Source organism: Antennarius striatus, chromosome 14 (genome assembly GCF_040054535.1).
Source record: "Antennarius striatus isolate MH-2024 chromosome 14, ASM4005453v1, whole genome shotgun sequence".
Taxonomy (NCBI): domain Eukaryota; kingdom Metazoa; phylum Chordata; class Actinopteri; order Lophiiformes; family Antennariidae; genus Antennarius; species Antennarius striatus.
This window is the reverse complement of record NC_090789.1, coordinates 3,799,194-3,813,940: the sequence shown is the minus strand read 5'-3', so window position 1 is coordinate 3,813,940 and position 14,747 is coordinate 3,799,194. Positions and strand designations below refer to the sequence as shown.

Genomic DNA, 14,747 nt, shown 5'->3' with positions numbered 1-14,747 from the left:
GGAGAAGCCAACCCAGTGGGGCTCGATCCAAACATCACCATCGCTCCAACAGAATTGAGCGTTTCTTATCACAATTGAAGGAGATTGTTTTCCGGGGGGGGGGGTTAATTTTATTTTAAACAGCCCAATTGAGTCGTCACCTATCAAACTGATCTGAAACGCCTCTCCGTGTGCCAGACTAACACAGTTTGATGATGTCAAACTGATCCGCCGGGCACAGTCAAGGATGTCATTTGGAAGCGGAGTGTTTCTGGCTGGCGGGGGCCAGATAGCCGGCTGCCAGATCGCTCTGGCTAACAGTCTGCACCCCCCAACTGCACTCGCTGGGCTAATCTGAATAGAGCTGTAAATAACAGAAACCAACACCAACGGTCAGCTCGCCAGTACACTTCCTGTTTGAAGTGGGACCTCTGAAAAGCTCGTAATTTAGAGAGGAACGGAAGGCGACAGGGTAATTTTGGGGGAAATATTGTTTTCGTGGCCCATCTGGCCCTTTGCCGAGTTGTTCCACGTCGTTATTATGTGGAAATAACTCGTATAGGGCGCCCCTGATACCGGTGGAAGCAGGATTTGTCTTTTTTTTTTTACCAGATGCTTTTCTGGTTTCAGATTAGCCCTGCTCCTCTGTGGCGGACTGCAGGGAGGCACCTGTGCCTCACCGCTTAGTTAACTCAATCAATCAATCAAGATTTATTTATATAGCGCTTAATCATGGCAACAGACATCAATGACCCCAGGAAGTAGTTGTGTTCATATTACATACAGTAATCCCACGCGGTTAATTCTTCCCAGGACCATCCACGAAAAACGAAATTCCACCATATAGCGACAAACTTTTTATTATTTACTGTAATTTAAATGTTTATGAACCCTCCCCATACTGATATTAAACCACCTTATATCTTTATTAACTTTTCCCACACTCTTATAGACTGTTTAAAGCACATTTGTGTTTCACGCAGCGCACACACGGATACTGTCAGCCAATAGAATGCGAGTACGGTATCACATGACTACCCACTAAAAATCCACGATATAGTGAAGCCGTGCATCTTGAAGCACGAATAAATAATAATTTTTTTTGGTATTTTTACCAGATACTTTTGTCGTTAATTTATGGCGCTGACATGAAAACTAGATCGATCTGGAGGGGATGATGATAATTTTATTTAAAAAATATACAATAATTTTTTTTTTAATGTTTGATAAAGAAACAACATCAGATGAAGACAGTTTGGAGACGTGGTCTCAGGTTGGAGCTGGGCATCTGGATTTTATTAAAACGGATGGCCCTGCTCCTAATGCAGGAACCTGTGCCTCATTGATTAGTAAATTGCTTCTGTTCATATATGTGTGTGTGTGTGTGTGTGTGTGTGTGTGTGTGTGTGTGTGTGTGTGTGTGTGTGTGTGTGTGTGTGTGTGTGTGTGTGTGTGTGTGTGTGAGTGTGTGTGTGTTTGTGTGAGTGTGTCTCTCTTACCAATGACGGGTGGCTCCTCCATGGTAATGCCCTGAGATTTGAGGTGCTTGCGGATGCAGGCCAGCCGCTGGACGTTGGGCCCCCAGCGCCGGCCCAGCATGTGGACCCTCTGCACCTGTGTAACGAAACGCATCTCCTCGCTCAGCTTGCACTCCGGTCGCCAGTCGGGCGGGGGCACCACGCGGCACATCCCGGCCGCTTCCGCTTGCTCCCTCACCGCGTCCAAGTACACCAGAGGGTCCAGGTACTCTCGCGGAGCTGGCCGGAAGACGGGGGCGTCGCCTAACCCCGCCCAGCCCTCTGGCCGGCTCCGATGGCGCTCCCACTCCTTCTCCTGCTCGCGTTCCTTCTGCCGAGTCATCTCTTTCTCACGCTCCCACTCCTTGTCCCGGTCAGCGGTCCGCAAAGTTGCCGGTTTGAGCTGCCCGGGGCTGTTGGTGGAAGTAAGCAGAGAGGAGGTGTTGGAGGAGGACATGGAGGTTTGTTGGGGGTCTGAGGTAGTGCTGGCACGGCTGGGGTTCTGTGGGTGAGTCTGGCCTGAAGAGGGGGAGGAAGAGGAGGAGCTCCGGCTGTGGGACCTACTTTGCTGTTGTTGTGCTTGTCTAATCAACATCAGCTTGCCAGCCGACGCCCGTTTGGGCCGCTGGTTCACCGGCTCCGCGTTGGCTGCTGGTGTCGAAGGGTTTTGTTGGGGCGGGGGTTGGGTGGGAGGTGGAAGAGGGGTGGCAGGCGGAGTCTGCTTAGGGGAGGGAGGAGCTTCTGATTCGTGTCCGTTAGAAATAGGCGTGGTCGGGGCGGAGGTTTGCGCGGCAGCTTTGTCTTGATTGGCCACCTTCTTGCTGCTGCTGCGCGTCTCCAGAGGCGTCGGTTGAACTTTGGCCTTCTTGGCCTTATTGTCAGTGGTTTTGGCTTTCTGTTCAACGACCCCCGCCCCCACCGAGTTGAGCACCACCTCCAGACGCCGTTTGGAGTTTCGCAGTCCTTCCCGACCCGGGCAATCTCCGGTGCCCTGTTGGCGCTGACACTGCTTCTGTCCGTCCTCCTTGAGCGGGGCGTTGTGCCGCTGCCCGTTGAGCCTGCCGTTGATCCGAACGCCGGCAGCCACGCTGTGCAGCCCGTTGGATAGTAGCACCTGTTTGCGGGTTTTTGCATTGCTGTGGTGGGCTGGTGCCACTGCTTTTCCTGAGTTGGCCAGCCCGTTGCTGGCTGCTGGCTGGCTGTGCTGATTGTGATTGTTCGCTGACGATGTTGCCGAGGCGGCGCTGTTGTGTTTGTTGTTGCTGCTGCTGCTGAGTTTGGTTTTCTTGACCAGTTCTTTCTGTTTGGCTTTGGTGTAGGTGACGTGGCCCTTGGACACGGTGGCTGTGTACTTCTTCACAGTTTTGGACGGCAGTCGGAAGTCGCGGCCCTTTTTGGCACCGCCAACAGTTTGTGCCGAGCCCGCCCGCGTTAGCCCGTTGACTTTAGAGACCTGAGAGCAACAACAAAGATAAAAAAATGACAGATGACAGGCATTAGATTATCAACAGAAATTTCAAAGCGCTTTAGCAGGCATAGAAACCCAACAGGACCCTCCAGAGGAAGCATAAGCGACAGAGGCGGGGGGGGAAAAAAGGACCTCATTGAGGAAGAAACTCCGGCCAGGACTTAGACTCTGGCGGGCAGTCATCCGGCTTGACAAAAGTTGACTGTTTTAGTGATTATTGGCACGATGAGTCTTATTTTAAAGCTGTGGATAAAGATGGTATGCAGATAACAAACTTCTAAAAAGAATCCTGTTCCTCTAGAAAACCTCTAAAAGAATCCCATTAAGTCTTAAGAGACACTGAGATGCTACCACCTCAGATTTTGAACCCTAACCCAACCGGTCAGACCAACACTATCTTTAGAAACCTAAGCTATTCATTAGAGAACCAATCTTCTGTCTAGATTACTATTATTTCAAACGCAGGTCCCTTTTGTGCCTGCTGTCTTCACAAAGCTGACATTTACAAAAAGGATATACGCAAACTAAAACCACAACTCCCTGAAAGAAGCAACAGCTAACCATGGGAAAGAAGGTGTGGCTCCGTTTCTCTGTGGTCAGAGGTCGGAGGTCACTGGAATGAACCTAAATTCAATCTGGCTACGATTAAACAGCCTTTTATTCGCCGTGGCTTTGCTCAAATGCCGCTGTTTGGCTTTTCGTGCGAGGAATTAAAGGTCCCGTTTATGTTGTGTGTTTGTCAGACAGAAACTGGGTGTGTGTGTGTGTGTGTGTATGTGTGTGTGTGCGCGCATGAATGTGTGTGAAGTGTTTGAGGCCTCCAGCTGTAGATCAGAGGTTTGGCACAGTGGTGGCTGGTTCCACGGCTGGATCGCTGGCTACAGCTGTGGGGAGAAACATTCACTGAGAGGAGCTCCACAGTTGGGTCACAACATGTTACAGTCCATTGTGTGAAGCTGAACCGTGTTTGGGACTCCGTCTGGCTGTTCCTGCACTGCCCTTCCCTCCCTCCATGGCCTCAACCCCCCCCACATTATACTTTTATTTCCCGTTTGCATTTTAAGATTATCCTCTTTTTCTCTTCGTCTTCTTTCCTGTCACTTTACAAGCTTCTCATTCCCTAATTCTTCTCCTTCATGCCGATTGGTCGGCTGATGCCTCACAAAACCATCATTTCAGATTTAGATGAATTTATATTTTCTAAGCACTTTTATACTCAAATTTAAATAATGCATACAAAGTAGGGATACACTCTCATACGCACGCCAGAACAGATCCCTGTTGTCAAGATAAACCAAAATTTGCATCTGTAATGATGATTTGTTACCACTTATCTGTGTGTGTGTGTGTGTGTGTGTGTGTGTGTGTGTGTGTGTATTCCTGCCCAGACCAGCTGGAAGTGAGCTGCCGAGCAAAGGAAAGAGGAGCGATGGAGTTATCAATCACGGTCGGGGCGCCACAGGGGGGGAGGTGACAGCCGGCCCATTGACAGGTCTGTCTTTGAAGGGCTCTTGTGTCACATTTGAGAGAGAGTGTGTGTGTGTGTGTGTGTGTGTGTTGTGTTTGTCTCAGGTGGTGGCGGGGCCGACACAAAGACCGGGCCATTAAAAGATAAGGGGGGGGGGGACTGAAACCTAACCCTGCCTCCGTCAATCATTGCCCTCCAACATGCACACACACACACACACACACACACACACACACACACACACACACACACACCTTCACAATGGATAAACAGGAGATGGAAGACAGAACATTTTTAAAATTCTAAAAAAAATTAAAATCAGAAATAGCGGCTAAGCAGCTCTTAGCTCGTGTAGCTGCTAAATTTGTCGGGCCGCAGTTTGCTGACAAAGCAGCCGTGCTGTTGTGACTGCTTCCAGCCACCGGGGGGCTCAGTGGTCCGACAGTCTCCAGAAAAGGGGGGGGGGGGTTAGACAGGCATGGCACGCTAGCCACGATTCTCTCAGGGAGAATGAGAAGAAGAAAGCAGCACATGAAAGGCTACGGAAATATCCTCATCCTGACTCGGCTAGAGCGAAATCAGAGGGAGGCGAGGATGAGACACACACACACACACACACACACACACACACGGAGGGGAGGCGGGTGGTTCTGGAGTGGATTTCAGTTGCATGTTCATGGGGAAGGGAGGGGAGGCAGAGGGAGGTGGGTCTAGATGACATCATGTGTTGCTATAGCCCAGCTGAGGCCTGGCAGGAAGATTTTTAACAGGCAACATCTGCAGGAGCCGGGGGTCTTGAGACGAGGGAGGGGGGAGATGGAGGGAGAGAGAAAGATGGGGGGGGGGGGCAGACAGACAATAAAAATAAAAAAAAAAGAACGACAGGAGAAAGTTTAACCCTTGCCGGTCCTCGCCTGACAAAAGAACGGAGACGTGGATGAGGTGAGGTCGCGTGCAGCTTTAGATGCGTTCGGAATATCTAACTAGATGACACGTGTGCGGGGGGGGGGGGCTGTGATTGGTCGGATTTTGCCAACCTGTTTCCGCTGGAGACTTGAAATCGAGACAACTTGAAGAAAGAATGAGAAAGATGATCAGCATCGCTCGACGTAAATCTGACACACGTCCGTTAGAGGTGACGTGGCGACAGGACGGCGACGGAAGGGTTAAATCCTGTGCTGAATAATAAATCAAACCGTCTGGGTAATTTACGGCTGGAACACCTTGACGGCGGGGCATAAATCTGGCTTAAGCCTCCTTTCCCCTCTGCTGTCTGATGAGGGCGGCGCGGCGGCGCTCTGGGCAGGTCGACTTCTGGAGAAAAGTCGCTGTGGCGCCCAGCGCTAAAATCACGCCGGACGCCAAACCCCCTGCTTCTGAAGTCTCTCCTCATTCGCTCACACTTGGGCGGTTTTAATTAAAAGTGACGGAAAAACACCGTCGTATGAAGAGCTCCGCCGCTTCCTCTTGATAGCAGTTTGCTAATAAATTTGGGAGAAATTGAATCACGGCGAATTGAATTATGATAATGTCTTTACCCTCCAGTTTTACACACATACCGTTTTTTTTTGTTTTTTTTTACGACAACATAATCACTTAACCTCTCGCGTGCCTTTAGCGTGTGTGTGTGTGTGTGTGTGTATGAAGACACACGCGGTTAAACGTGCGTACCGTTTGTCGCTAATTGAAAGGAGAGCGAGAGGAAAAAGCAAGGGAGGTGGGGGGGAAATGAATGCGCTAATCCTGGTAAGTGATCGGAACAGTGTTGTCAAGGGCGAGATCCATCTGTTGGACATGGGGGGGTGTGTGTGTGTGTGGGGGGGGGGGTGAAGTGATGGGAGCGAGGTGCGATGAGGGTGACGGGTGGAGTCGGCGAAGAAAAAGAGGATGAGAGGAAGGAGGGAGGAAAAGCATGTGCCGGATTCCGCATCAGCAGCGTCACGCGTGACGACAGGAACACGTGACCGAGGCTGGAGGAGGAAGAGGAGACAGGAAGAAGGAAGGAGAGGGAGCTTCAGGAGACGTTTCTGAGTCTCTTCGGTTTAATCTCCTCCTCCTCCTCCTCTAACGGGTTCCTTGAAACCTGCTCAGCAGCACAGAGAGGAAGGCGGGTTTTCACAGCCCCTGGCCAGCGCTGCTATATATAGACGCAGCCATGGCCGACCAAAACACAGTCATTACTCTCTGAGATGAGGAGAGGAGAGGAGAAGGAAACAAAGGCAGTATTTAGGAGAGGATAAAAGACGCAGGAAGACTTGGGAAAAAATAATCTGAAGGAAAATAAAGAGGATTTGTCAGATTCTTCACCTCGAGCTGAATAATCCACGTCATCTCCATTTACAGGACAATTGATGATGAAGTTTCCCAATGAGGAAAACTTTCCGTACCTGTTTGCGTAGCTCCTCGGCCGCCCTCCTCGGCGGCAGCCCATTGGTCGAGCCCCGACTGTTCGCCAAGGCCTGCTGCTCCCTCAGCTGCTCCCGGGCCTCCGCCCGCTCGCTGCGCTCCCGTAGGAGGGGCGGAGGGGGAGGTGGAGGGGGCGGCAGCGGCGGGGTGGGAGCGTCCCTGCCGTGGGTCCCCGCTTTGGGTCGGGGGCTCTCCCTGGTCCCCGCTTTACTGTGGAATACTGGAGAGGGGAGACACAGAGGAGGAGGAGGAGGATGAAGTTTCACTGATGAAAACCAACTTTGCAGAGTTGAGGTGCATGAATGTACAGTTTATGGGATGTTTGCACGCTTCATGCCGCATGTATACAAGTGTAAATCCCTCATAAGTGCAACAAGTCAATATTAAGCCCCTGTAGAGAAAACAAGACTCTGTGGAAAGTTCCCACACGCCATGAATACCCCTAATAAGACGCGGTTGTTTTTCCTCTTCCTATGCCAATGCCAATATGTGGACGCGAGTTCAATAACTGCTGGCACCAAACCCCAACGACCGGGCGGAAAAGTCCACGCAAACATTGGAGTGACAGGCTTTTGGCTCCCGTTTCAGCCACCAATCAGTGAAATATGCATGACTTAGAGGCGTGCATGAAGACGTCTTTATGCTACACGTCAATGAACCTGTTCAAAATGGGACAGAGGCGACGTCGGACGGGCGGCGAGGCGATTAACATACACATTCAATAGCGCTCTCTTCGGCCCTTTATGAGGCTCCGTTTCGGCTTTAACTTCCGCGGGTAGTGGGGAACGAATGACGGGGAGGCCGCGGCGCACGTGGAGCGTTGACGGCACACGCGTGTGACGCCAGTCTTACGGCGCGCTCTTTTAGTGTTCCGAGTGTCGTTGGTCTGCAGGTCTCTCCCTGAAAAATAAAAGAAATCCTGACATTTTGAGGGGCGAGCTAAGCAAGAACCCCAGCCGGATAAAAGCTGTTTAATTTAACTGTGTCAACATGGAACGCCGCCGACCCGAGTGGGGAGATGGAGCGCTGATAAATTTGTCTGCAATGTAGGGCCTCTACTGTCTCCTCTTACCTCCCAGAATAAAATGTTTCTCTCTTTGCCAATTCCAATGCTCCCCCCACCCACCTCCCACCTCCCACCCACACCCCAACACATCCCCACCGGTCTCCCAACTCCTCTTCCTCTTTAATAGCTCGTATAACCCTGCTCCCGCTGGAAACCGGCCCAGGCTTCATATACAAGCGTCAACGTTTGACACCGGTCTGAAATGTAACCAAAGGGGTGTGTGTGTGTGTGTGTGTGTGTGTGTGTGTGTGTGTGTGTGTGTGTGTGTGTGTATGTGCTCGATCGCCACGACAGCAAGAAAGACTATCTCAATGTCGGAGTAATGATCTTTATTCTATGTGCACGCCTACGTATGCAAACACTGATTCCTGCGTCCTTAACCCCCCCCCCATGTCTATTGAACCCGACAAAGTGTATCTGCCTATATTCCTCTTATCTATTTATTTAGCATGCCAGAGCGAAGGCTCTGCTTTGCAAACAGTGTTGGTACACAAGATAAGAGGAGACAGAGCAACAAGCCTGAATTCGTTCAGAGAGGGTTTAGATATCTTTCTACGGATACGTCCATACATACGAGGTCCCTGAAGCAACCAGAGAGAAGTGTGTGTGTGTGTGTGTGTGCGTGCTGCAGGGTTAAACAGAATCCACAATTTTTCTCCAAGACAAGTCTGCGGACCTTCGCTGGTTCTTTTTCCCGTAATCCCACCAGTCTGTTCCTCCTCCACATTCCACTTGAGAGGATGACGGAGGAAAGAGCTGAGCAAAGCGTTCACCTTTTGAACCTTTCTGGCGGCAATTCTACCGACTAAGGAGGGACCGTGGAATCCAGGTCGTCTTTCATGGGGGAACGTCTGGCCTGAAGGATAGCATGTCCTCCAGGACCCCCCTCCAGATTAAAATAGTTTCTAATGTGCTAAATGCTAACACAATGGATGGACAGCGACACCAGGAAGAATTTCACCCCGACTTTACTTCTCCTGATGATCAAGACCGACGTTCAGCCCAGATTATCTAACAGTGTTAAATTGGATCATTTTCAAACATGTTCAGATTACTTTAGCCGTTAGCCGTTAGCTAGTATCTCCAATTCAATTCAAACCGGAGGAATCTGAAAGTAGCTAAAAACAGTTAGCCGCTAATTCAAAGAACCAGCCCCATTATTTTTAATCTTGCATCATGTACATGTTTAATTCTGTAGGGATTAAGTGTGACAAAACCCTTGAGAGATTACATTTTTTTTGCAGCATCCTTATCTTAACGGTTACAGTATTTTCTGCACTATAAGCCCCCCTATAAAAGCCTTTAATTTTCTAGTAAACCAACAGTGCACCTTATAATCAGTGCGCCTTATATAAAATGTTTTTTTAGAATAGGTCCTTCACTGATGGTGCGCCTTATGGTGCAGAAAATACTGTATTAATGGTTCCGCTGAGAACCGTTCCGTTATTTTCAAAACGCCGCGTGTACCCACGCTCATCAAAATGTCGACTTGCCGCCACCCCCCCCCCTTTCCCTGAGGGGGTGGTGCATATGTACACTGTGTGTGTGTGTGTGTGTGTGTGTGTGTGTGTGTGTCGAGGGCCCCCGCCAGCTGTTGCAGCTCATGCATAAACACCTTGTTAGGATTTAGCAAACTAAGTGTTAATTGGTGTGGAGAGAGTCGACGTTCTGCTCGGCTCCGTCCCCGAGTGGCTGCGCCGGAATCCGCAGCGGAAAAAACAAGAGCGAAAAAAGTTTGGAAATTTGTTCACGTTCACAGTCGAACGCGACGCTCACACAATCGCACGCGCAAACGCCGCTGGGATGTCTTCTTCTTTCTCTCTTTCTGTTGCTGAATTTCTTTTAAAACACTCCGAATTCTTTCCAAATCGGAAAGAGTTGTTCTGCTGGTCTATCATCCTTCATCCCTCCTTCTTTCCCAAAGTCTCCCTCTTCATCCGTCTCTGGGAACGCCAGCAGAGCATACCAACTCCTCTTTTTCCTTCTATTCTCTAAGCACAGACAAAATCAACCAACTGAATTTGAATTCCAGCTCCACCAAAGCTGCCCCTCGTCAGGAACGACTGCGTTTTCCCCGTTGGGATCACGAAGGGGAGGCGTCGACTGAACGCCGACCGATGCTCACCGTGCCCGTTGAGCGGCTGCCGGGTTGGAATCCTGCCCTTGCGGGGGGTGGAATGGCAGGAAGAGGAGGCCGACACCTGGCTGCTGCTCCCCCCGCTGTGAGAGTGGACCCCACTTCCGTTCCTCATCTCCTCCTCCTCCCCGTCTTCCTCTTCTTCCAGGTCCTCCTCTTCCTGGGAGCTTCCAAAGTAAGCCATGTTGCTGGGCAGCGCCGACGAGCCTGGGGGGGGGGGGGGTAGCAGAAGGATGGAAGAACGGATGAGAGACAAGAAAAAGGGAGGCGGATGACATGGAATCTCAACATGTGGTGAAATATTAACGTGGAAATAGAAGCTGCTGGTGAATGACGGCGATCAGGCTGCTGTAGTTTCACCTGTAATTAGCGCAGCCGGCGGCCTAAACCACTCCTGCACACAAACGGCTCCATTGTTAGATTCACACACGTTAAAATAAAAAAAGAGAACCAACGACACAAAGCTGAAACAATTTGCAATACAAATGCACTTCAACAGCATTTATTCTGCGTCTGAAGACCTCTATTATCCTCCAGATAACAAAATCTGCATCTATTTAGCATTTATCTACAAACCTGTCAGACCTTGTTTCTGGTTGCTGCGGCGTTTTTTTTTTAAAAATGCCACAGCAGGAGATGAGTGGGGGGGGGGGGCGTCCGCGTGCAGTCGACAGTTTTATTTGAGGAACACATTCAGGACATGTGCTCAAATATCCCGTCTGTATGAAAGACCGACTTTTAAAAAAAAAAAACCCCAAAGAAGTCGCAGCTGAGCTAATCTCAAATTAGTCACTTTCACCCTTTAAACAGTATCGCTTGTCGATCTCTCCGCCCATACAAGACGAAACCCGATGATCTCTCCTTCCCTCCTCCTGTCATACTCAATCACTTTCATTGTCAGCTCTGAGAAAGGCGGTTCAGTCAGCGCTGGGAGGAGGTGAATGGTGAATGGCAGCGGATGGAATATAATGTTACTCCGGTTAGCCGAATGTATACACGCAGTCGCTCTCATAAAATGGTAATAAAGCCCAAAGCTATGTTATTAAATCTCATAATGTTGCACTCGTAAATCAGTGTGCAAACAGCTGTTGGAGCCACGCAGGCCGACGTGCAGAGTTGTGACTAACAGTACAAGTTTGGACAGAAGCAGAATGATGAAAACCTTCATCGTGTTTACCACCGATGAATCAACACACCAGGACGACGCGTCGTCGCTTGTTCGGGCTTGATTTCCTATTAATATCTTTTTGTATTGGAAACCGACTGGTTTGCTCCACAGGTGGTCCTCTATTTAGAGCCCCCCCCCCACACCCACACCCCTTTTGAGGCCCCCAGCTGCCGTATCTAGAGGGCAGATCCGTCCAAACAAAACCGTGAAAACTGGCTGTTATATAAACCAAACACCTGCTTGTAAAACTCTCTATTATCGCTTTAAGGTCAAATAACTTGTTTGATTGTCGATTGATCTGATTAAACCACGAAACGTCGATTAGCAGCTTCTGTGTTTAATGTTGTTGTTTTTTTCAAATGATCCTTTAAAAAGGCCCAGAGTGCTCAGTCGACATTGAGAGTCCATGCAAGATTATATGTCAATTAAAATAAAGTTAATCCTCTGCAAAAGAGGCTGAATTGTACGAGTCTGCATTAAGCTTTATTAAGTATTTAAAGTGACACTGAATTACGACTCAGTCAAGCCAATTATTAAATTAGGACCCTTGTTTTTGCAGCACGCTGACTACTTATCTTAAATTTGACACGTTCAATATGTGGGTTCATGGTTCATAATAAGAATATAGAGATAATAAAAGAATGAAGATACTTAAAATGATTCAAGGGTTTCACTTATACATTATTTGAAACAGGAACGAGCAGCAAAACGTGAGGTTTTAAGTCACACCAGGCTCACATCAGACATCAAATTAAAAACATGTAAAAGTAATCCGTCAGTTTGAACATTAATATTTTAATTCAAGTCAAACAGGACAGGATAAAGCATCAGGCTTCAGCATGAATTCATTTTTTTAAGGTCGCTACCTGTTGCTTCCGGGTAGTCGGGGAACCAAATGTCACATCAAGTCTATTTTGAAAGCTTTTAGCTTCGAGTGTTTTATTTTCTCTTATCAGAGCTTTTTTTTTCTCTCTCTCTCTCCAAACACTCCAGCATTAATACACCTTGTTGTGTGTTGGATCACACTTTCCACAAAAGCAGCTCTGCCAGATTCTAATTATCTCCTCAGAGAGCTGGAGAGAGAAAGAGAAACCTGTGGTGACAGCAGATTCCCCCAACAGGTTCAGCTTCTGAAGCAGGACTGCAGGGCAGAAGAAACGACAAGTGGTGAAATACGGTTTAAACACACACTCCATCGGATGGGGTTCTCACGCCAGGTGTGTGTGTGTGTGTGTGTGTGTGTGTGTGTGTGTGTGTGTGTGTGTGTGTGTGTGTGTGTGTGTGTGTGTGTGGCGCTGTCACGGCGGCTGACGTCGGGCGAACACGGGTAGCGATGTAAACGGCCGGACCAAAAAACGACAAGAGGTTTTACTTGTTTTTATTTGTCGGACACGGTTAACGCTGCCGACACACACATTAAAAAGAAAACACACACACACGTTAAAAAGAAACCACACACACACACACACACACACACACACACACGTTTAAAAGAAACCACACACACACACACACACAGAGCCAATGAGCTTCTAATTACTTGCCTCATTAGCTAAATGGCTGTAATTTACAGGCCTGAACAGGGGTCAGAGAGTCAATGGTGAACAGACCACAGGGGCATTCAGAACAGGAAGTGGAGGGAGGTGTGTGTGTGTGTGTGTGTGTGTGTGTGTGTGTGTCTGTGTGTGTTCGCATTCGCACGGAAGTGACGATCAACAACTTCAATCGCACAACTGTGTCCACCGCTGAAACACACGAGGGAAAGAAAATCTGAGAAGAGATCAGACAGAACCAGATGTTTAATAAATATTTAACATCCCCAAAATATGATCTGGAAGTTCTTGCAATACCTGCAAGGCCCTGAATGTATCAGCTATTGGGGACACACACACACACACACACACACACACACACACACACACACACACACACACACACACACACACACACACACACACACACACACACACACACAGGGAATCATAACTCCGTCCTTCCTCAAGACCTCCAACAAGGTTTGAGCCCAATCCCCCAATCACATTGTCGTTTAATCCACCTCATTCTGACCGCAGACGAAACATAATTAAGCCAGAGTCTATTAGGATTGTCATTTTTAACGGGGCACTTGGGTGGGTGGGTGGGGGGGGGTGGCGTGTGAGGGGAGGGGGGGTGTAATTACAAACCCTCTTTTCTCTGGCTAACCTCCTTTTGTCCCCATAACTGGAACTGAAACAATGAGGACTATTTAAATCATCAATCAGGAGGGTTTTCTTGGCTGCCATGGCGACATCTGGACCTGCTGACTCAGGTTAAAGAGCTTCATGCGTGCACAGGAAGTACGAGCGCCGGTTGGAAGGGAAGGTCAGAAAGGAGACGGACCTGAACTCTCTGGCACGGAGAGGAGAAGTTGGTTCCTACGCTTTGCCAAAAGTGTTTAAGTCGATCATTCCGGGAGACATGGAGACAGAGATTGAGAGAGGATTAGGGATTAAGTCTCTAATTGACATTCCTTGATGTTGGCGAAATCATTAACCTCACAAACAAGAGTTTCTACTGGTGGAAAATACAGAACGGGTGAGGGTTACATTACCGAAAGTTAGCAGCGGTGTCACAAACGAGCCACAAGAGAGTCGCAAACTAAAACAGTTTCCAGGCTTTAATGAAAGACGATCATCCATCGGAGTCTCAGAGAAGTCCCTCATCCCAGAGGGGATTGAGCTGTCAAGAGCAGCAGCCGTCAAGACGCTAAACACTCATCTCACATGTGAACGTTTGCTTCTAGCAGAGGACTAAAACACCATCAAACACAATCAAGCAAAGTAGCTTCGAGGATCCGAAGTACGATTCTTGGGATTGGCAAAAAAAAAAAGGGGAAAAAAAAGAAAGAACGAAAGACAAATAGAAGTTCGCCTCACATGTGGATTCGTGTACCAGGAATCAGGAGGTCACTGGTTCAAGGCCGGTGGATTAAATAAGCAAAGTAGAGAAACTGGCCTCGCTGAACCTCTGGGAGAGGCAGCACACACACAACCTGCTGGGGGTGGGGTTAACAGGGTAAACACAATGACACACTCCTAGAAAGGAGTCTGACACAGATTCTCAGGAGTGTGTGCGGAAAGTTATTCATTTATACCCTGATTTCTCCCTCCCTACCTCCTCTGTGCCAATGTGCACGGGCCTAAACATAGATAACACGCAAGGTGCATACAACAAGCGCTCCTTATTTAAATTCGAACACAAACGCTGACACAACAATGGTTGTGTCTTCAATCCCAGTCTGAAACAGGGAAACAAGGAAGCAGATCCTCAGCAGGAATCTCTTCCTTCACACTTCCTTCTGCTCTCAGCGCTGCCCCCACAAGGCCAATGGTGGTACTGCGCCCCGTAGGACACCGGAGGCAGACTGTCTGGCTACCGCCCAAATGGATTTCACCATGGATATAAACAGTCCAACTACAGGCCTGGACCACACATAAACACCCTTCTGAGAACACAGGCAAAAAAAAAAAATTGAGCACTCAGCTTGTGTGTGATGGGT

At 48.8% G+C, this 14,747-nt stretch overlaps 1 protein-coding gene across 1 annotated transcript in view; it reads right to left on the bottom strand.

The window, feature by feature from the left end:
* jarid2b (jumonji and AT-rich interaction domain containing 2b) overlaps positions 1 to 14,747 on the bottom strand; it is an 87,678-nt gene that overhangs the window by 7,892 nt on the left and 65,039 nt on the right. Inside the window, exons 5-7 of the mRNA XM_068333287.1 lie at positions 10,030 to 10,248; positions 6,820 to 7,058; positions 1,479 to 2,949 (exon numbers count right to left, since the gene is read on the bottom strand). Of these exons, the coding sequence (XP_068189388.1) occupies positions 1,479 to 2,949; positions 6,820 to 7,058; positions 10,030 to 10,248 (1,929 nt within the window). The remainder of the gene's footprint in view (positions 1 to 1,478; positions 2,950 to 6,819; positions 7,059 to 10,029; positions 10,249 to 14,747) is intronic.